Source organism: Chrysoperla carnea, chromosome 2, assembly GCF_905475395.1.
Source record: "Chrysoperla carnea chromosome 2, inChrCarn1.1, whole genome shotgun sequence".
Classification (NCBI taxonomy): Eukaryota; Metazoa; Arthropoda; class Insecta; order Neuroptera; family Chrysopidae; genus Chrysoperla; species Chrysoperla carnea.
The window spans coordinates 67,045,210-67,069,624 of NC_058338.1; the positions used below are offsets into that span (position 1 = coordinate 67,045,210).

Here is a 24,415-nt window from a genome sequence, read left to right on the forward strand (position 1 = left end):
AACCTTCGGCTTCTCTGACATAAGATAGATGTATTATAACTTATAAATATTAAAAATGGTTTAAATTAAAATGTAATGGCTTAAATCTATTTAGTGAATTATTATTTATATTTGAATAGATGAGTATGAATCATAACATCTTATCAGTTATTTAAAACCAATGTGGCCAATAATTTCGTGGTGGGTAAAAAATCATTCAAATTGACTTTCAGTATTGATAACAACATTGTACGTATGATTTCTAGTAGGTAGGAGCAAACAGCAAGCCAGGTCCTTCAAATGTAATTTGATTTTCATTCCGAACATATTGAGTCTCGCCAGTATTTTCATTGTTTCATTTTAAATTATTTCCGAATCATTTAATAATTTAGTGCAGAAATGTTGTGTCGACGGTGAAAGTGTTTTTTTGTGTGATTTTTGTTTAAAAAAAATATATAAATAAAAAAGGACGATTCGTTTTAATTTTAATTTTGTATTAGCGATGGTAGATCACACTATATGTAAGTTTCCAAAATTTTGTTTCTTATTTTTGATTATCTAAGGGAAAATTATATTGTTAATTTTTTTTTCTAAACACAAAGGGGATTTTTTAGATGATTCATAAAGATTTTGATATTTAGATGAATCACAATTTTTTTTATTTGTATTGATTTAATATTAAAATTAAAATTGCATTATCGAGAAATTGGATCTAGCTACTACTTTATAGGTTAAAAATTCGATTTGATGAACCTTAAAAGAAAAAGAAAATGATGCTATAAGCATGGGGCACTGGATAAAATTTTATGAAATCCTGTTGTTATAACTTGGACCACCCTCTATATCTGTAAACATTAACCTTTGAGCAAAAATGATCATTAATTGATAAATTTTAGAAAGTTTTATTTTCTTCAACTTTGCTTATTATCAAATTTTCAATTATACTAACATTAATTGAGAAACTGATAAAAGTAAAAACAATAATTAACAAATCCTAATCTCGTTTAGAGTAAAAATATTTCCCCCTAGTCAGGGATGATATATTTTTCCCTGATCATGCCTTGCTACAAAGCTGAAGATAGGTCATCTGTGACTGGCACTTAAATCCAGATGCAACCATTTCCTACTTTTCTCACTTACCTCTTGAACTATGAAGTACTTTAAAAATACATTACCGCGAATCCCTTCCAAATATATCTGCCGAGGCCTTGATTTTAACAAGTTTTTAACCGATTCATCTAAAGATACAAGGCCACCAATGCAAAACGTATTTTTGTTATTAGTCCATTGAAATGTTACATTTTTTGGGGCTTAGCGTGTAAAAGTCAAAGGACACAATTATTTTTTTACTATCGAGAGGGGGTTAGTGTAAAGTCAAATCCTCCCCCTGCTTCGATTTTTCTTCCCAAGCAAACCTGTACATTCTGAAAATAACACTTATCCTTCTTACATCTCTGTTTATTTAATTTATATACATTGCTCCAACCTCATAGCGATCCAATTTTGAATGATTCAATGAATCTTTATTCCTCGCATTCTCCTTCAGGAAGTACTTATGCACTTTAATTTTGACATGTTTTCTGATCTCCAAATAATTGTCATGAGCCACACCCGTCGCATTAAATCCTAATTCCAATAATTTGTTCTTAATTATTGCGGTTGTATCGTTTAAGCTGTAAAAATTTTCTGTAATATTTTGTTGCTTAAATGAATTCGACAGTAATAGTTTACAAGATGTTGCAATATAATAGCTTCGATCGAGATTTTCCCTAAATCCAACTTAACTGCACTGTTTGGTGATGATTTTGCAACTCCTTAAACTTCTTTATAAAAACTATTAACAAATAATACCAATAGACTTAGTTTTAACATTTTTCTAGACCCCAAATTTCTTCCCTTTTAACTTAATGTTTTTATTTTACAGATGAATCTGAATATATACCAATTATTGGAAATAATTATCAGACAATTGAACATTCAAAAGATGACCATGTTATTATTACTGTTCTTGGTTTACGTAAAAATGGACAAAAATCAATAATTTATCATTTTTTTGCAATCATATTTTTGGGCATACCTTATTTATTGGTTAATTGGTACCCAAAATTACTAAAATATATTTATACGAGCGTAAAATTAGATCAAGCAACATTTGTTTTAGGTGAGTAATACAATTTTGTATTTACATAGAATTAAGTTTTGTTTACATTAAACGAGTATTCCGCTGTGACAGTGAATTCGGCTGAGTACTCGTTTCGCGTAGACTAGACGCTCCAAATACTCGTGTTATTAACAAAAAATATTGGTGTAAAACATAGTCCCTACAGGAAAATAAGCCGTGGGTAGGATCTGGTGCGACCCTTAAAGTCCACACGCATAACTTCCCAGCATAAAAAAAACTCAACCGATTAGAAATATTCTTTGTTGTTCCTCTCATAGGTCTTATGACGGAATCCTTTTATTGTACTAAACATCTTGAGAAACTGATTGACCTAATTATTAAAAATATTGACCCACATAAAAACACACGCGGCGGAACCGCAGACAAAAAATAGTTTATAAACGTAGGTTAGTTTAGATATTTAGATATATGGAACATACTGGAGGGAATAATAGACATAATATGACCCTTCAAATCATACATCCGATAAATGTTTAATGTATAAAAATAGATTACAGAGTGCTCCACAAAAGACGAAACATATAGAATATTCTGAGAAAAGTATAATTTGATATACCGGCTAATAGGGTACTTTCGGTAGTGACAAATAAATTATGAAATTGGATAAAAATTAAAATTTATTTTGTGGCTTTTTCTTAGGAAAATCAACATTTTGAAGTAGTTTTTCAAATATAATAGAATACTCCATTTCGAATGAAATTTATTTTGTGGATTTTTCTTAAGAAAATCAACATTTTGAAGTAGTTTTTCAAATATAGTAGAATACCCCATTTCGAATGGTCATAATTCAAGAGCATTGTAGATTTACTTTAAAACTACACGCAATATTTTGGAATTGTATTGATACCGCCGGGTTTTCAAAAAAAAATGTTTCTAAAAAAACTTTAAATAAGAAAAACAAATAATAAGAAATAAAAGTTTCTTTATTTTTTAAATATTTGTGCTTTTTAACTTACCTAGTACTTGGATCTCCTTAATAGATGGAATTACGTAGATATTGAATGGAAAATCGTCACACTGTTTGCTGTTACGGTGCTGGTATTTGCTACAGGCAAAATTTTTTAAATTAGTATTATCCTACACGAAAATCATAATGCCACTCCGTCATTTTCTTTTCAATAATTACATAATTCGACAAATTAACGTGTTGCCACATTGTAACAAATAGTTTTAAATTTTGTGTAAGTATCTCACAGTCTATTAGTCTGGACAAAGTTTTGATATCATGAATCTTATTTACACTGGTAGGGATTGTCGAGACACCCTTTATGTAAAATTTAACATTGAAAAATCTGGGTTAGGAAATTAGGGGAAATTTTCATATTATAATTATGATTACAAGTTATGTTACGTATACGACGGCATATCTATGCCTCTTAAATTCACTTCCACTCTTTGTGATCTAATTTATTATTAACATTATTTTTCATTCATTTCTCATTAATAAATCGTTACTTATAACTAGTGAAATTTACAAAATTCGTTTAGGAGCTACGATGCCACAGACAGACAAACAGATACGTTAAGCTTATAACACATCTCTTTTTCGTTTCGAGTTTAAAAATTTACAAAGTATGTAAAGAAAACAAACTAGATTTTGGTGTATACTTTAATAATATCTTTTAATAAAATGTCAAAATTCCCCGCCGGTTTACATTTTGCAAAAAATATTAATTGTGGTTGAAAGTTACCAAACCGGTTTATTGGTTTATCTTTAAGACTTTTAAATTCAAAATGCTGTTATGCTAGACAGGATGTAGTAAATAAATTAAAATATTGGCCAGTAAGAAAAAGCATGAATTTATAAAGTCTTCACTAGAACCTTCTTCAAATCAAAAAAAAAAAAGTTAAAAAAATTTTTTGGGTTGCATAAAAATGACTACATGAATTACTACTGCACTTCTATATGAAATGAAAAAAAAAATTTTTTAAGGACTTTGGCTGTGTTACAATATGGTTACGACACAATATTTAAAATCCACCCAACCCTCATGTCACAAACCCCAGATATACGCCCCCAAATGTGTGTCGTAATATATTATAACAAACAACTAAATCTATTTTCTCGGCTTGTATGACTCGCAGAAAATCGTTCTGGGCTCTAGTAGACGTTTTCCATGAAAAACAGAAATGCTTTTTGTTAATTTTTAAAGAAAATATAGGTCGAGTAGAGCCTGTAACTCGAAAATTACGCATTTTTAACAATAAAAACACTATCAAAAAAATTGTTAAAAGCACACGTGATCTGTGATGTCAATATGACAAGCAATGACAATAAAACAGTGTTAACATTCGTATTAATATATGATTATTATCAACTTTAAATGACGTCAAACCGACCTTCGTGTAACTTCGTGTGTTTCCGTATCGTTTTCGCCAATTTGAATTTTAATGATTTTCATTGTCTGTTTTCTCGGTCACTTGGCTCCAAAAAAATCGGGGAAAATAAATTAGACCATTTTTCAAGACTTTTACTTTCATTTAAAAAAAAATGTGAAAAAGGTCTATTGTAGCTTTTAATGGTAATTTTTTTTGTAAAAAATTTTCATTGCAAAATAATATAAGGTTTCTTCACAATTCGCGAAAATGCAAAAACCGAGCAAATAGCCACGAAAATAAATGGCGAAAGACACGATTTTTTCACAATAAAACCGTATTTTTTCGTAAAGTTTCGATCGGATTTGACTAGTCTCATTTTTCTCAATTTTTTTTGCTTTACAACATCTCTTTTTTTTTTGTTTTTTATCAAAGAGCTTTTTCGGTTTTTTGTGCCAAAAACTTGTGTGCCATTCCGATTTAAAAAAATAACTCCCTACACTCCGATTTCTTCCAAAATGTGTTTTCTTAAAAACTACTATTTTCTCCTATCCCGCCGAAAAAACGAACGGGAGAATTTTTAAAAATCTGATTATAGATATTTTAAATTTAAACATATTTTTTGATTTAGTTTTAATTTCAATTAATTGTATACTATTATACTTTAGATATTAATTAGTGTAATAATTTGGTCAAGTGGGATTCGTACTAGCACACGGCTCTGTACCATCGTACAAGATGTAATACTCTGTACTCTTTATTAAATATTGTTGTAAAAGAAAAAAAAAGTACGGAACCCTAAATTCGCACTTGATTTATATTATTTCTAGTTATTCATTAGTAATACACACTCTGCCAAAATTTTTACTTTTATAAATATTGCAGTTTATGATATACAGCCTGCTGACAGACTGGCAGCGGAGATTTCACACAATGTCCCGTTGGATACTCTTTGGGTACGGAACCCTAAAAATTGTATATTTGGAGTTATCCCTAGCTATATAATTAGTAGTTTAATATAAACATTTACATTGAAATGTACATATCACATCCCTCGTGTAAAACTATCGAATTCATTTAGTTATTAATTATATCATAGTACAGTTTCAATTTTTGAATAATCTTGAATTTTAGATTAAATTAAATTAATGTGTTAGAAATTGGGCACTGAGCAACTTCAATAAAACATAATTGTTGTTAAGGTTGTTGAGACCGAATGAGGCGCAACAGAAAAAAAAAAAAAATAAACATCATTAAAACAAAAAATTTAATAACTTAAAATTTTAAGAAATTGTTCTTAAACATGTTAATTAGAGAATTTACATTTTTTTTTAAATTGTCTCAAAATTATGAAAGTTTTCCAGAAAATAAGTTACCGTAAGTTCTTATGGGAAAGCCATCCTTTTTAGACTTTAACTACAAAAATTTAGCATTGTTCAAGAAACGGGAAGTTTTTGTTTTAATTTATTATATAAAAAATAATTTAAACTTGAATTTTTCATTTAAAAGAAATGTTTACTGAAAATTCCAATTAATTCCTATATCTTAATTTACGGTTAACTAATATCTTAATTTACGGTAACTTATTTTCTTAATTTGTATAATTTCCAAACAATATTTTATAATGAAAGGATCCTACGGACCCAAGACTCAATTGACCTATGTTGCTTATTTACGAACTCAAACTCACTATTTACGTCTTGAGCTATAAAAATTTCAGCTTGATATCTCTTTTCGTTTTTGTTCGTATCATCAATATTTTTAAGCGTTTCAAACTTGGGACTGAAATTGGTACCTATACCTTGTTTTGATATATATTTCATATATACAGAGTATAAAAATTATTCTGTTGTTTTAGTAAGAGATAATTTACAACAAACATCAATAATTCCTGTTCATGAAGTTGACTATTACTTGAATGATAATCATCAACATATTAGATTTTTTGAATATCAACATTGTAAATACATTTGGAAGGATGGCGCACATGAATTTCAAAAACTTGATCCTGTTGATAAAAAATATAAGTTGGAGGACTTAGTTAATAATCTACCTAAAGGTTTAACTGAAGATCAACAAAACGAACTGTAAGTAATTAATACCATAATATTTCATTTATTAAAATTATTAAAGACCACCTTAAGCCACAGAGAGAATACCATAGAGTTGCAAAGTTGATGCCAAACGTTTGATCGGAGTAGAGAGAGGACAAGGCAGATAAAGTAGGTGCGTATAGCTGAGTGTTGCCAATCGATAATCTATCTAGATTCTAGGTGATAGATATGATTTAAAAAGTAGGTAGTTTATAGATCTAATCTTTCTTCCTTTTTTAAAAACTAGATCTGTCACCTAATATTATGATTAAACAATTTAGAATGAAAGAGCAATAAAAACGTTGATCAAATTATAAGCATTTTCACGGAGTTTTATTAAAATTTTTAATTTTTATTTACTTAAAAAGTTGGTAGATAGTATACTATAACTGCAGAGAGTCAAATAAAGTAGACGCGTAAAGCTGTCTTCGTCTCTTTTATACGCCTACAATTTCTGTCTCTTTCTACCTATCTGTTGGTAGTGTTGCTAACGCTATCAATTTTAAGGTAGACTTACCAACTTTGAGTATGTTTTTCAAATATACTACCTCGCAAGGAAAAACTATAAAATTTTTAAGTATATAAAAATTAAAAATTTTGAAAAAAATCCGTGAAAATGCTTATAACTATGCCTAATAATGTTATGTTTCTTTTATCAACGATTTTATTGTTCTTTCATTAATAAAACAGTTACCGTAGAACAATTCTAAATTGTTTAGTCAACAATTCTAAATTGTTCTAGCTGCCCTTGTCTCTCTTATACGCCTACAATTTCTGTTTCTTTCTACCTCTCTCATTGCAGTCAAGAATTCACTTATTACGTAACTTATGTCTATTGTTTACTGGAAGTTGCAACCCTCAAACTGGCGATAATAATTCATACTTAAAACAAAAAGTGGGCCCGATTTCAGTAGTTCCAATTTAGGCTACCAGACGGCAATAATTTTACCTACCACTTTTAAAGGCTAATTAAAATAATCAAATTTAAATCAGATAAATCCGACCAGCGCAATAAAAATTCGTACTAATTAAAACAGGAAGTGGACCACCTTTTAAGTAATTCTAATTTAATCCACCAGGTCACTTATCATTTATCTATACAGCTCTATGGTATTATCTCTAAGTTTTAAGCATATTTTGTGGAAATTCGGGCCCCACATGCTGTAACTTTACAGGATATTATTCTTTTCCAACTCACATTTAATAATTTAGAAACGTTTGAGATATTAACTTTTTAGCTGGTTATAAAGGACATTAATATATCACGGTTTCGAACTGATCCTATAAGAAACGTATTTTCGGGAGGACGTAATAAAAAATCTATTTGAATATAGCTTCAGTTTGTCTTTTCCTACGAAACATTTATTTATTAAACAAGTTAATTTCTGAGTATTTAAACATATAGTTTTATAATGACAACGTATCAATTTCTCCATTTAAGTACATACATTTATTTGGAAAATTTATTTTAGAATGTTTATTTTAAATTAATTAACTGTGCCTGCATCATCGATTGCGTGTTTTAAAAAATCCTTACCGAGAACTGTTTTTTTCAATATCATAGAAGTTTAATATCGATCTGCTAATTGTAAAATATAACTTAATAATATAACTAATGTTGCCACCCCTCCAAATTTGATCGCGAGACTCTCGAACCCGATATCAACATAAATTCTCCCCAGTTCAGTAAAAAAAGATATTTTTGGATTATTTGTTTCATATTCAAGTAAATTTGAAAATTCTGAGCAGCTTTTATTTTAAATTATTTGAGGCATATTTATTTAAATATTTCAATATAGAAACACTGAGTATACAAATATTATAATTCGTTGATATAATTGGATTTCACTATGTCTCGACTTTCTGGTTTTTTTATCCGACTTCCTGGAACTTTGTGTTGCCAATCCTAATTGTAACATTTTTTCCGATTTGATTTGCCATTATCGTCACTACATATAATTTGATCTTAAAATTGGTTTATAGAGACTAAACGTATCATACTCTAACAAAATTTTTGTTTCAGAATCAAATTACATGGTTTAAATAAAATTCATATTGAAATTAAATCATATTGGACATTATTTATAACCGAAGTTTTTCATCCATTTTATGTGTTTCAAACATTTTCAATAATACTTTGGTCCTATGATGAATATTATCAATATGCAACATGCATTTTATTCTTATCAATTGTCTCAGTCGTTACATCATTATATCAAACAAAAAAGGTTTGTTTATACAATTAAAAATTATTTACAAGGTGGTTCAAGCTATGGAATTTTAAAGGTAAAATGTCAGTGCCACGAGTAAAAAAATGTAAACCTTATTTGTTAGACTCTGCTGATTTTTTTCATTGAATATAATGACAAAAGACGTATCATATTTGTACTTACATATGTTATCATATTCTTACACACGATATTATATGTAAGAATATTCGTCACCTCACTAATATATAGTGCTGCTCAAAAGCTTTAGACCACATGTAATTCTTTTGATTTCGCTAATTTTCAAAAACATATCAGTGGTATATGGCTATGTTATTTATTAATATTGTGTTTAAAATATTTTATTACAATTTTTAGCAAAGTATTGCATTACATAATTTGGTTGAATCATCATATAGTCGAAATTTGGATGTTTATCGACCTAGTTTCGGTGTTACTAATGATGAAAATGTGGAAACATGGCAATTTAAAACGATTGAAGTGAATCGTTTAGTGCCTGGTGATGTTATAGCAATACCAAAACATGGATGTATTATGCCATGTGATGCCGTGTTATTAACGGGTTTATGTATTGTTAATGAGGCTATGTTAACAGGTAAACAATTATTATTATTACATTTTACACCTAAAAATCGATAGGTCTCATATAAAGACAAATCCATAAAAATGATTTCTCGAATCGACTTCGGACAAGTTTTTAGAAAATATTTGCCTAATCCTAATTACTCTACAAAATCTGAAAATCGTGACAACCATTTTTTTAAAACTTTTTGCAATTTTTTAAGTTTACTGAATTATATCATAAAAAACCGAGCGCAAAAATATAGTATTACTTTTCCTTTTGTTTATAAAAACATAATAAGTGAAATTTAAAAAATTTTTAACACCCTCGACAAAAGCGGTTTTTTCGTTATAGCTCTCTCCTAACTGAATCGATTTTCTTGAAACATAGCTAACACTCTCTATTAAATTATCTTTCAAACAAACAAAAACACAAAATCGGTTCATCCGTTTAGGAGCCTACGATGTCACAGACAGAAACGCGAACGCATAGCGGTCAAATTTATAATACCCATCTTTATGGATCGAGGATACTCTCTATCTTTTATGGTTTTGGAGAAAATGGACACCACAATTTTGTTCTATTTCTAACGGTTTACAAGATTGATCATTTTTTATTTGATTCAGCTAGAACTTTTATTTGAATTTTTTTTATTTGATGCATAGTTTTTTTGTAATTTGTAAAAAACTGCAAACCTCCTTCAAATTTTGCATTTATTTTGCTCCCAAAGGTTATGCACCCCTTTTGGGATTGGGTAAACTCGGATTACACGCATTTAGGACCAAATTAAGGTAATAAAACGATTTCCAGCTTGCTGGAAATGAATTCTTTTAGATTAGCCTAATATATAATTATAATACGAAACTTTTTATCATAAACGAATCACGGCAATTATAATTCAAACTTATCATTTTGTTAATGTATAAATGTTTTTATAGTCTAAACAATATGACTCATTATTATTATTATTGTTATAGACTGTAATCGAATATTATTATTTTTCTAATATTTCTATAAACAATACTTATTAATTAAATTACTCATTTTCTTTGTTTAAAACTATAAACAATTATTTGAAACAAAATCGAAAAAATATTGTTCTAGCGATAACGAAAACAATTATAAATCAAAACAAAAATGTTATGACGTTTGTCATACGAGCGTTTGAACGATACGTTTTACGAACGTTGAATGAACATATGTTAAATACAAGTTGAATATATGCGTTAGTTGTGATTCACGGGCAATCGAAGCCAAAGGCAATAAAATCTTTTTTTTTTTTTTTCGAAAACGAAGAAAATTTGACCTTTCTATTGAGCCCTATTCGTGCGTGTAATCAGTTTGGTACGGAGATTTTAATTATTAATAAAAATGCTAGTAGGACTCGCACAGGAAGGGCTCTATGCATTTTTGTATATTGTATTGTTAATAGGACTGAACCCGCAAGCTCAATATCAGTATGATCAAATTTTTTCAAATTTGCATTGCGACCATTTTGGTATTCGCCTTGTTAGTTTATTCGTTGCAGCATTCTAACTATTGCGTTTTAAGAGATACAGCCCACTGACAGACAGACAGACGGACGGGCAGTTTAATTTTCGTTATACCTAATGAGATATTTCGTTGATTACCCTTCGGAAATGGAACTCAAAAAAATAAGCTTAGAAAATCAATGTATACGATTTTATATCTAGGATCAGTATACATTTTGGCAGTACATTATATAAGTACTGGAATATGGGAGCCTATTTTGAAAATTACGTTTAACAATTATCTTTACGAAAGTTTTCATAACCGGCAATGCTCTTTCATAGTGCTCGAAAGTTTTAATTGTTCCCTTAACTTAAATATGGTGATATTTTTTTAAGACGACTTTTAGTTTATGGAACAATTATAAATTTTCTAGTCACCCCGGAGGTATAAAAGATACCTTCGGTTATGCAAATTTTGGTTAATACTAGCTAATGTCTTTTCATTAATAATTACAAACTAGAGGAAATTTAATTGTTAAACCTCACAAAATAGTATATTACACTCCTAAAGAATATCCCAGAGCAAAGAAGAGCAAAAGTAAAGAATGTCCCTCATGCTCATTGTCGCAAACATGAGATCTGCTGAGACATTCTTTACTTGCTCCCGTGGTGCGTATACTATTTTTCTGCTCGACGGAGGCGGAAAGCGGTAACTTTGTTTTACTCAGTGGGCAGAAAGTTGACACTTTCTGCACGGAGTTGAGAAAACGTAAATTTTTTAATAAATGAATTCAAACAATATATTTTTATTTATTTTAGGTGAATCAACACCAGTTACGAAAACTCCACCGAATCCGTCGAACGAATGGTACGAACCAAATGCACATAAACGACATACATTATTTTCTGGGACACAGGTGATTCAAACCAGATATCATGGTGATAGCAAGGTAAGCCTTCAAAACAAAAACTGAATTCAAAATATAATGTTTTGAAAATTTTTTTTAGGTTCTTGCATTAGTTGTACGAACTGGATTTGAAACATGTAAAGGCGAATTGGTAAAAAGTATTTTGTATCCAAAACCAATGGGATTCAAATTTTATCAAGATTCGTTACGATTTATTGGTTTTCTATTTATTGTAGCAGCAATTGGAATGACGTATTGTGTTTATTTATATTTAAATCGTGGGGTACAAAAATATTCACATTATTCGTATCACATAAGCTAGCCATACGTAAACACTTTTTCCTACAATAACTTTTTTTATGAGAGTGGTTCATCATATGTGCAGAGCCGGATTAACCATAACTGACAGCTAGCGTCGAAAACGATTCTAATCTCATATTGTAGTTAATTAAGTCTACTGTAAAAAATCTTAAAAAAATACTTAAAAAACTACCCCTTTAGAGTTATAATTGGCAAATCTAAAAAAAGAACTGAAATTTTCACGGTTTTTTTCGATTTTTACCAAGTTGCGTTCGTCACTCGAGGTTTGATTATTCATTAGGCCAACATCATAAACAAGGCTGCTAAAAATCAGAACTACCGAATTAGACGTAAGCTCTAATGTATAAAGTTACGTTGATAAACTTTGAAAGGCATTATCTCGGAAACTATTGTGTCTACCGAGTCCCTTCTAGTTACATATTGTAGCAAATTTAGTCTACTTGAAAAACGCCCTTAGATCCTTGATAGGATCAAAAACTATTCCTTAAAGGCTATTATCTCCAAAATCTGAAATTTCACGTTTTTTTCGATTTTTGACAAAGTTGCGTTCGGCGCTTAAGGTCACAAACTTGGATTATTCATTGGGCCAACATCATAAACAAGTCGAAAAATCAGAACTACCGGAATTGACGCAGACTGTAATGTATAAAGTTACTTTAGTAAATATTCACGTTAATTTCTTAGCCAAGTATAATATTTGTAGATCTACGAAATTTTAGAGTAATTTATAAAATTACACCTAGCACCATAAGAAAGGCTACGTCCTAAAAAATTGACGCGTTCGTTAGAAACTAAATTTACAAGATTTAAAACCACAGGAAACGGAACATTTTTCCTAACCGAGGAAAGAGTGTTCGTATAAGGTTAGGTACTCAACCATTTAATGTATACTTAATAAAATTTTTTTACTCTTTAGGCAGAACTTATGAAAATTTTGTTACGAACTCTTGATATTATCACGATTGTTGTACCACCAGCCTTACCTGCGGCTATGACAGCTGGTACTGTTTATAGTCAAAGTCGATTAAAAGCTTTGGGGATTTATTGTATTAATCCTGCAAGGATAAACATGTCAGGAAAATTAAAATTAGTATGTTTTGATAAGGTACATATAATTATATAAATACTCTAATAGAAACTGAGTATATAAGGGTTTTTAAATGGTGAATAGGCAATTCAATTTGTTTGCTTTCTAGACTGGAACATTAACACATGAAGGATTAAACTTTTACGCTGTGATACCAGCAGTTGATGGAAAATTTACTCAGGTCTCACGTGATCCATGGTTAATTAATGATAGGAGACCAATAAAACAAGCAATGGCCACATGTCATTCATTAACTCGATTACAAGGGAACATTAGTGGTGATCCCTTGGATTTAAATATGTTCGAAGCTACAAATTGGGTAAAAACAACTATGACGTGTTTTGTGTCGCTAGTATAAGATTATAATTTCTCTTGTTTTCATTTAGATATTAGAAGAACCTGGTTCAGAGAATACACGTTATAAAATGTTGGCACCAACTGTTGTTTATCCACCTGGTGAAGCAGAAGCAGGTGATATTCTTGATGAAGATAATTTACAAGTTAGTAATATTTGATTAATATATAATTTTTATTTACATTCAGTTTGAGTTAAATTGTTTGTCTATATGTTTCCAACGATGTTTATCAAGCATTTCGGAGATTCGACAAGCAAATGACAGATCGTGCTAGACATGCTGAATATTACACTGAGTTTTAGTTTAGTTTAATTTTCTTTTAGACCAATAGAAATAGATATTCAAGTTAAGTGGTTAAGTTGAGCTGGCGCCCATGGAGCCCCAATCGCTCCTCCTAAATTCGATATATTAAAAATGTTAAAATAAAAATAAATAAGATTTTTTTTTACAGTTGCCATATCAAATTGGTATAATTCGTCAATTTACATTTTCATCAAGTCAACAAAGTATGTCAGTAATATGTAAAATTTTGGGTACAGAACATTTCACATTATATGTAAAAGGTGCACCCGAAAAGATTATCGATAACTGTGATGCAAGTACTGTACCACCAGAATTTAACGAATTACTTAAAGAGTATGCAATACGGGGTTTTCGTATGATTGCGTTAGCATATAAAGATTTAGATGTAAAATTACGTTGGAAAGATGCACAAAAAATTAAAAGAGAAGAGGTAAATATAATACAATCAGAATATGAATCTAAGCTTCCTTTCCCGAGCTGTAACAAGCTTATATTTTGTGTAACGTGTTTTGTAAAGAGAAGATCCTCAAGTTGTAATTATTCATTATTTGTATTTTAGATAGAACACAATCTAACATTTCTAGGACTTTTGGTAATGCAAAACACTCTTAAACCGGAATCAGCACCAGTTATTCAAGATCTTTATGAGGCAAATATTCGAACCATTATGATTACTGGTAAGAATTATTTAAATTTAAATTTTATTAAAATCAATTTCATTAAATTCTTGGTATAAATTAAATATATGGGGCTTGGAGTCCACCAAACTCAGGATAGTAAACGAATTTTAACTCTTACTCGAATTGTATGGTATTAAATCGAACGTTAATTTATTTATGCATGAAAAATAATATCGGTCAAATGTTCACTGGTATATTTTACATATTTCAAGATAATTATCGAAATTTTCTATGATTTTCTACAATTTCTTGGTGGATCCAGTTACATTTCCATTCCTTGAAATTAAACGGATTTCGACCGCAATAACTCAGTGTTTTCTCTTTTTTGCTAGGTGACAATATAATGACTGCGATATCTGTTGGACGTGAGTGTGGTATGATTCGACGAAATGAAAGAATTGTATTAATCAAGCATGATTTAACAAAAAATGCTTTAGATCAACCAATAATTCAATTTGAACTTGTTGATTCAACAAATCATATATCTACAGAATCTCCAATTAATAGCGTAAATGTATGAATGCCTTCTTTTTTTCTCTTATAACATTGATCGCCAATAAAAGTTTTTCTGCCGAATTAAATTAATATTGAAAATAAATTTGAATTTCTTTTTAGTTTTTAACACATTTAAATTTAAAAGACAGTATTTATCATTTTGCAATGGATGGTGCAACATGGAATACCATTCGACATTATTACCCATCATGGATTTCTAGTATTGTTTTAAAGGGGACAATATTTGCACGATTTGGTCCTGATCAAAAAACACAATTAGTTACACATCTTCAAGAACTTGATTATATTGTTGGAATGGTTGGTGATGGTGCAAATGATTGTGGAGTAAGTCAAGCTTAATCTGTTATAGAAACCTTTTTAAGCGTCTATTTTATTTTGTTCCATTTACACAGGCATTAAAAGCTGCACATATTGGAATTTCTTTAAGTGAAGCAGAAGCAAGTGTTGCTGCACCATTTACATCAAGTATTCAAAATATATCATGTGTCAAACATATTGTGTTGGAAGGACGATGTGCCCTTGTTACCAGTTTTGCCATTTTTAAATATATGGCATTGTATAGCTTTATTCAATTCATATCAGTTCTCATTTTATATACGGTAGGTTTTATTTTTTTCTATAATCGATAACAGCTAAATAAAATATTAGAAATTCACAAGAATGTAATGGAAAATGCTCTTAAACGTCATTGAACACCAGTGCTTCTTTATAGAACAAGCCATTGATAAATACATTTTTATTTTTTCAAATATTAAAAAAAAGAGAGAAGTGTCTTATGGACCCTCGGTTGGACGGAGTTCCTCAAATAAGCCGGATTAAATACAGCGCTTTAAAAACATTTAATTTTAATTATATTTCTGTTTTTTACAGCGATATTCTACATTAGGAAACATGCAATTTTTATTCATCGATTTAGTAATAACAACTAGTCTAGCTGTGAGTATGGGACGTCAAGGACCATCAGATAAAATTGTGCCAAAACGTCCAATTGGATCGTTAGTATCACTTCGAAATACAATACCGTTAATTTTACAAGTAGTTGTATGTGGTATGATTCAAATTGGTGCTCTTTATCATCTATTAAATCAATCATGGTAATTTTTCTTGAATTGAAATGCAAATTTTTCAGTATTGTCTTGTACGACGGATGTTGTACGGAAGCAAATTAATTAAAATTGTGTATGGTTCATGTGCGTCCGACATCTGTCATCCTACAAGACGACTAGTAGAATAGGCTTGAAAAGAAATAGACCGTGGGACAGAAAGGGAGAATTGTAAAATGATTAATACATATTATAAGTTTTGTGAGTGGCTTCCTTTTGGCGAGTCTACCAAACTTTTCTCTACGACTTTTTTCGGCGTCATATTTAAGCTATCGGTCTGAAAAAACGCAGCTGAGAATTTGTCGGACACTATAACCGCTTGATAACATTAACAATTATTTAAAAATTGAGCAAAAATGAACTATGTATGTATTGAAAGGAAAAAATACTTAAGTACGGCATGTTCTAGGTCGTAGACAAGCTCATCGGTGCAGTTTTTTTGCCGAACAAAATATTTTATTGTTTAATAATTATTAATGTTATCAACTGGACATAGTGTTCGACAAATTTCTTGCTGCGTTTTTTCAGACCGATAGTTTAAATATGATGTCATCGTGCTCATTTGAGAACGCAGCGCTTTTGAAAAAAGTCGTAGAGAGGAGTTGGTAGACTTGCCAAAAGGAAGCCACTCACGAAATTTCAAGTATGTATTAATCATTTTACAAAACATCCTATCTGTCCCACGGTCTAAAATTAAAAAGAGAACTTCCAAACTTCTAAATTTTGAAATTTTTAGGTATTCACCAATTGCAATTTTTGAAGAACTTCGTACAGAAGAAATCAAAAGCTGGGATAATACAGTTATATTTACTGTTAGCTGTTTTCAATATATTATACTTGCGTTTGTTTATTCTAAAGGCAAACCGTATCGTGTAACAATTTTATCGAATGGTATGAAATCTTATTTTAAAAAGTTCTTTGTTCTGATTTTTCTAATTTGTACAAAAATTCTTATTTTTTTTAGGTCTAATATTATTTACATTCCTTTCATTAACATGTTTTTGTGGTTTAATTTTAATTGATCCAATTCAACCGACTGCTGATTTCTTTGAGTTGATACCACGTGAAAATATTGAAAAGGATTATGACAAAAACATGTTTCGTGATACATTATTAGTATTTCCAATTATTCATTTCATTTTATCCATTTTCATTGAGGTAAGTAATATACTCGACTTACTTGAACTTTTAAATAAATTATCTGTACCATCTAAACCAGTGATTCCCAAACTTTTTTGTTCCTAAACCATTAGCCAGTAATACATGGCAAATATTAAATTCGTTCAGATGATTGAGTTATTATTCTTTTAGCCTTTATTTCGTTGTCTATTAATTAATTTTGCCTATCTTTAATTATTTAGATAGGCCCCATGCCACACAATGCTCGGTACCCGTAACCAATTGTATCACTCGATCTTTTTTTACCCGACTGCGCGACGCAAAGGAATGGTAATGTGTTTATCAGTCTATATGTATATGTTTATTTCTTTGCGGCACTCTAGAGATCAAACCAGGGTTGCCAGATGGGACGATTTATCGCGAATTGGGCGATTTTTTTCATGGATACACTCCTTTTTTTGAGTTTGGGCGACAAGTCGCAAATTAGGCGCTTTTCATTCCTTATTTAATACATAAAAATTCTGCATGAAAATCTGCTGTACTCTGTATTTTTTAGTGTGAAAAGTAATAAATTCCACTTATTTAAATAAAGATATATATCAAATTCATATTCTTGAGTTTTCCATTGACTCTGAAATTATTATATTATAAAAGAGTATACAAAAATTTATTTTAGTTCTTCTCACCATTTTTATTTAGAAAAAATCAATTTCAAATTACCTGGTAAATTCAAGTCTGTTATGTCTAAGGTATTTTCAAACTTTTATTGGGGGACCGTTCAGAATATTTTGCGACTTTCGATCACAGATGGGGCGACGTGAATGAAAACTTTCTGGCAACCCTGGATCAAACTCGTAGGCCCATTTTGATGATTCTTACATGAATAGCTTTGTCTTAATTTTGAGAGTGCCGCTAAAAATATGGCGGTAATGAAAGTTCTACATGGCGACCACCAAAAGCCATATTGTGAAAAGGAAAAAAATGAAAGTAGGCGAACTATGATAAGTGAAATATCATTGAATAGCTATTAAATAGACAAATCGAGCGAGGCGTTTGGTCTATAGAGCACCACAAATGTCAAAGCATACATAGGTTCAATTCACTTCAATTTATTTATTATTTTTTTAAACAATACAATATTGTACAGAACATGTCATTAAAAAGGAATAGGGAAAAAGAAAGGTTGAAAATGAAAGTCGACGAACTATGTTAAATAAAAACAAAAGAAAAAACAATTCCAGAAGTTTACATAATGACTTAAACAGTCGGGGTCCATTAAAATTTAAAAAAATATACTATAAATTTAAAAAAAATCATAAAACCCGATTACGTTAAATAAAAACTGAAAAGAAAAAATCAATTCCAGAAGTTTACATAATAACTTAAACAGTCGGGATCCATTAAAATTCCGACTCAAATTTTCCTAATAATGGGTCTCGACTGTTAAAGTCGCTATGTAATCTACTGAATTGGTTTTTTTCTTTTCAGTTTTTATTTAACGCAGTCGGGTTTTATGATATTTTTTTTATTTAGTAATCGTGAATCTACCCTCCGCCCTTTTCCCGTTTATATAGTCCTTTATTAAAAACTTACCCGCATCCTCTTCCTTTTTCTTAGTCAACAAGTACATCATCACTATTTTTATATATTTCAACCTTCGTTCATCCACCACGTTTGTCGTCATCCTTATCTAAATTATTTTTCGCTGGGTCTATGCGATTACGCGATGTTTGTATGCTTGTAGAATCATTTATTCTCATAGATCACCTATTCTTATTTTCGATACTATAGACCCCTTTCTATTTTTATAAACTTCTTATTTCTATTCTTATAAACCTCCTTATTTTTACTAATCTAGACCCTTTTCGCTTTCGAATCGACCCCAATGGTCGATCACTTTGGGAATGACTGATCTATACGGATGGTACCATCAAGAACTGGAGATGTGTATAGATCAGGGACTTACAATCAGTGACGGATTTAGGCCCCGTTCGATGCGCCGCCCTTTTTGATAGAATGAATTTCATTAATTTTGATCCAGTTTTTTATTTTAAGGACGTTCATGCGTCAACGATATTAGTAGAGAAATTAAAAACAATATGATAAAGCGATAGTTTAAATGATTTTCTATGATTTAAAACAGGAAAAATATCCTGTTATCGAATTAATTTCATTAAATTTTAAGTTTAAAAAGTGACTAAAAGTAAGGTTTAACATGAGACTAAATGGAAAATATAAATCGATATTTTTCAAAAATTATATCGATAACCATACTTGAAACTTTTACCAGTTAACTATTATTTAAACTTTTAATGGAATTTCAAAAAAAATTTCTATTTTCTACTAATTTAAAATTCTTTAAAATTTACATACTGTTTCCCTATGAACGCACATAGCAAAACAGGTACATGCATGAACGTCCTTAAAGTAACTTAATTTATTGAAGTATAAATATATATATAAACTTTAGACAGATAAATAATTCATATTTCTTTTAATATTAATCAATTTGAAAATTTCTTTTTCCTGGCTTTGGTCCGTGCAAAAACGTCAATTATGTCGTCGTAATTAATTTCTTGGAAGATTGAGAAGTAGATTAATGAATAGGATTATAATATTTTTTCTATCGAAAATTTTTTATAAAAACTATTCTGAACCAATTTTTATAATTGATTGTCTTTACTTTTTTGTGACTCTATAATATTGGCATTTCATAAATTTTGCCGCCCTTCAAATTCTGCCGCCCTAGGCCCGGGCCTCACGGGCCTAGGCCTAAATCCATCACTGCTTACAATAAAGGAAACTATTTCTCTTGTTCAGTGCTCGAAAGTTTTTCAAGCGAAAATATTCGCTCGGTTGAGAGGTGCGATTTTTTTAACACGAACGGTTCCAGTAGAGCACATCAACATTTTCTCTTACAGACCGACCGTATTTCGTATTTTGATACTTTCAACTGTCTGCGATTGCTTTGAAAAAGGAGAATGAACCGCCTAGTACTGAATAACATCGTCAGAACTTTTATGTGTTTTGCAACCAGTAATTTAGATTTAGAAAATAATCGATTGACGTAAATGTATAATAAATTTTGATATAAATTTTTTGTTTTGTTTACAGTATTGCATTGCTGAAAGTACCTGGTTTAAATTATTAGTACATTTTATAATACGAAAGAAACAACCAAAGAATAAATATAAGTTATTAAATAGTAAATATAATGAATCTGGTTTTATATTACCATTGAGTTCTGACTATGATCCAACTGGTATTTATTGTTAGCTTTAATTAATTTGATGATTGATGAGTATTATTACTACTAACTATATTACGAGTTCTATATTTTCATTATTTTATTTTTTTTTAAAGTAATCTATCTATCATTGATAATAATAGTAATATTATAAACCATTTTTATTTTATTATAAAAATTACAATCGCGTTGTGATTTACATTTATATAAATACCTATAATTATTGTATAAAAACAACAATGCAATAAAATTACATATATTTTATTTATATTTGTCTGTTTTATTTATTCAATTATTCCATATACATGTTGGTCCGAACATCACAATAACTTATTAAGTTATTACGTCATAAATGTCATAAATACTAAAAAAGCATAGTGAGTAGTGTGTACTGTAATAAAGTTAAGTTGCTCCAATTATTAAATAATTATTTAATTAAATATTTTCAATTATAAATACAAAATTTTTGTTTCTAATATCTCAGTAAATTGATAGTTTTTCCAAACGTTTTTGCTACCAATAAATTGCTCCCGTTTAATTCTTTCGGGATTTTACGCTATCGATTTATAAATATCATTCATATAGGCAAGGCACGTTACAAGTAATTTTTATATTTTAAAAAAGGACAGAAAGGAATTTTGTTTTAAAAATATAATATCTAAGAAAGAATATCATTTAATATAATTTATTGTCAAGCAGTTAGATACCTCAGAAGGAATTGAATTAATTAAAAAATTAATTAATGTGAAATATTTATAATCCAACAATTGGCAATAATAAACGAACAATCAATAACTTTTTAAAATACATTGAATAAAGAGGAAAAAGTGGAAATCAATATTATGGGGGGCTAACTTAATAATAAATAATTGATTAATAAATAATAAATAAACAAGGATCTAACAAATTATTTTAATGCTCAAACAATGATGAATAAACGACGAACAATAGACTAAAAAAGATTATAATTAAGTAATCCGAAAAGAAATTTTTGTGGGGGAAATTTTTCGGATTACTTAATTATAATCTTTTTATAATTAAGTAATCCAAAATGCATTAGGTAGTAGAAGAAGAACTGATAAAAAAAATTTAGTGATAAAATTGTTGAAAATTTAGAAAAATGAAAACTTTATCCCGAAAAATGATTTTATACTGTATAAAATAACCATTATTCATTCATATTTATTTTTGGTGAAATATGTACAAATATATATAATAAAATATCGTTTTTATCAATTTATACCTTCATCTTTTATCCTTTACATCGATTTCAGGAATATCAAACAGAACCTACATTTTTAACAAAATATTATTACAATTATTCATTTATAGGTAAGTTTATTGAAAAAGGTTAGTAAAAAGAAATACATAGATAATGGGTAAGTTTAATGAAAAAAGGTCAGTAAAAGGAAAATAAAAACTACAACTAAGTCAAAGAAAACAAGTTTGTTGAAAAAAGGTGAGTAAAAAGTATTTATATTACATTATTGATAATTATATTATATCAAAGGTGGAGTAGTGGCTAGTCCAGTTGCTTCCGGATACAAAGCACCTCGGTTCGTATCTAGCATTTTTCCCATTAATTTTTAATTAAATAAATTATTATGCCGAGATAATGTCTTTTTTTAGATAATTGTTATGAGAACCAAAAGCGACAAATAAGTAAGAGAGCGAGGTATATTTTATGTTATTTTAATTTCCACCCCTAGACAGAAAAGTGATTTATAATATAAGTAGGAAAGTCGGACTAACAAAATAAATTTATTTTGTGAAATAACATGTTCTCCTATTATAAAATTGAATTTCATTTAACAAGAATAAATAGCTCCGCGATCTTAGCACCTCATGTGCGGAATTTCGATTGACCAATTATACCATCTGAAAGGTCAGAAATTGGTCATAAAAGGTCAGTTGGTCTCATTAATTGGTCAGCATCAGAAAATTTTTTATTAAAGATTGAAAAAACTCCACCTATGCGCGATCGGGAAGCATTCGCTGATAATTGGACAGCTAATATAAATAATTGGTCAGTTTAATTTTATATTCAAAAAATAAATAATATAATTTCGAAAAAATTTTCAATTTTTTCAACATTTGTACTAGGAGAACATAAGTGGGAATTAGTAGTTCCTGATAAGGAGAAAGGTGAGTAAGTGTTTTCACCCCGAAAGTCTAAAATTTTATTTTGGCAGAAAGTTATTGGTCTGCCCACTAGAGGTCACACTCACCAAACACGGGTGTGCAGACCACTAACTTTCTGACTTACGAGGTGACAACAATTACCTTGCTATCAGGTACTACTTATTCCGTCCGTCCTTGATGTTCTCCTAGTAGAAATGTGAAAAAAATTGAGGTTTTTGAACGAAAAAAAACTAATTTTTTCATCATTTACTAGGCAAACATGCTGTGATGGAAATTTGAAAAAAAATGAAAATAAAAATCAGATTTTGCTTAAAAGATTTAATGAACTTTTTTTTAATATATGTCCTCACCTAGTTTCGAACCAAGGGACTATTTATTCGAAGTCAGATACGCTAACCATTATACCATTAGGGCTCTGTTATTCGTATTAATAAATAATTATATTCATATTTTCGACTTTCTTAAATTATAACAAAAAGTAAAACTCATTTTCGGAAAATTTTGAGTAGTATTATTACAAAAAAAAAATGGCAAACGAAGTTTGAAATACTTACCTATCGTGAAGTTCGAAATACTCACCTATTTTTAACTGAAATAATATTGTATAGCTACAGAGAGATGGGGAAAAATAAAATAAAAACAGGGTTTGAGTTTTCAACTTTATTTAAATGAAATCAAAATACATAAAAACTATTTACGAATTACTTGCACATAATTCCATATAATTAATTTCATCTTAAAAAAATTTTTTTGCATCAACTTTTTTTTACAAACCAAATACCACACAAAAATAAAATGAAAATCCAAAAAGAATATTACGTATTTACAATCCAACTTCTTTATCTCACCTATATTTTATAAGAATTTGTTTGTACCTTTACTAAAAAAAAATTAATTAGTTAATTAATAATTTTGTTCTGAAAGGAAAAATGGGATAGAATAAAATAAAACAAAATTTAAAATATATAACGATATTTATTTATTTATATTAATTTGAAAACGTTATCCCGAAAATTGATTTTTTACTATATAAAATAACCATTATTATTATTCATTCAAATTTTTTATAGGTGACATATGTACAAATATATATAATACAAGTGAAAACAAACAATTGACTGAGTTAATTGTTGAAATACCATGCATAGTCAGTGTTGATTTATTTATCACATTACACATACAAACATGTGACACATACATAACTGATAATCAAGTATAGTACCTATTATAAAATTTCCGCCTAATTGGCGCCCTCACGAGTAAACAGTGATGTTTATGAAAAAAAATTTTACATTTAAACTTTTGTTCTATCTCTAACGGTTTACAAGATGGGTCCTACGGACCCAAGACCCAATTCACCTATGATGCTCATTTACGAACTTGACCTCACTTTTTACGTCCTGAGTACGCTGTAAAAATTTCAGCTCGATATCTTTTTTCGTTTTTGAGTTATCGTGTCCACAGACGGACGGATGGACGGACGGACAACCGGAAATGGACTAATTAGGTGATTTTATGAACACCTATGACAAAATTTTTATACTAACATCATTATTTTTAAGCGTTACAAACTTGGGACTAAACTTAATATACTATGTATATTTCATATATACATGGTATAAAAAGAGTGAAAAATTTAAATAAAAGGAAAAATTCATTTTTTTAAAAGTAAAAATTTTATCCATTTTTTATTTTTTGATATGTACTACTATCAAATATACATGTATATTTGATAGTAGTACATATAAAAAAAAAAAAAAATTATAAAAAAAATATTTCCCCTACTCTGTCTGGTTTATAG

At 29.3% G+C, this 24,415-nt stretch overlaps 1 protein-coding gene across 3 annotated transcripts; it reads left to right on the forward strand.

The window, feature by feature from the left end:
• The first annotated feature begins 4 nt into the window (after positions 1-4).
• Positions 5-20,540, forward strand: LOC123291642 (polyamine-transporting ATPase 13A3-like). Of its 3 annotated transcripts, none has more exons than XM_044871994.1 (20): positions 5-180; positions 246-500; positions 1,904-2,140; positions 6,336-6,564; positions 8,594-8,798; positions 9,156-9,393; positions 11,652-11,782; positions 11,841-12,023; positions 12,978-13,166; positions 13,258-13,467; positions 13,535-13,648; positions 13,956-14,237; positions 14,367-14,484; positions 14,820-15,001; positions 15,103-15,327; positions 15,396-15,602; positions 15,874-16,097; positions 16,843-16,997; positions 17,071-17,264; positions 20,340-20,540. In XM_044871994.1, the coding sequence occupies exons 2-20, from the start codon at positions 482-484 to the stop codon at positions 20,499-20,501; spliced, it is 3,504 nt and encodes a 1,167-aa protein (XP_044727929.1). In that variant the 5' UTR covers positions 5-180; positions 246-481; the 3' UTR covers positions 20,502-20,540. The 3 variants fall into 3 exon arrangements, with proteins under 3 accessions (XP_044727929.1, XP_044727927.1, XP_044727926.1); XM_044871992.1 differs by having other exon boundaries at positions 249-500; XM_044871991.1 differs by having other exon boundaries at positions 5-500.
• The last annotated feature ends 3,875 nt before the right edge of the window (positions 20,541-24,415 follow it).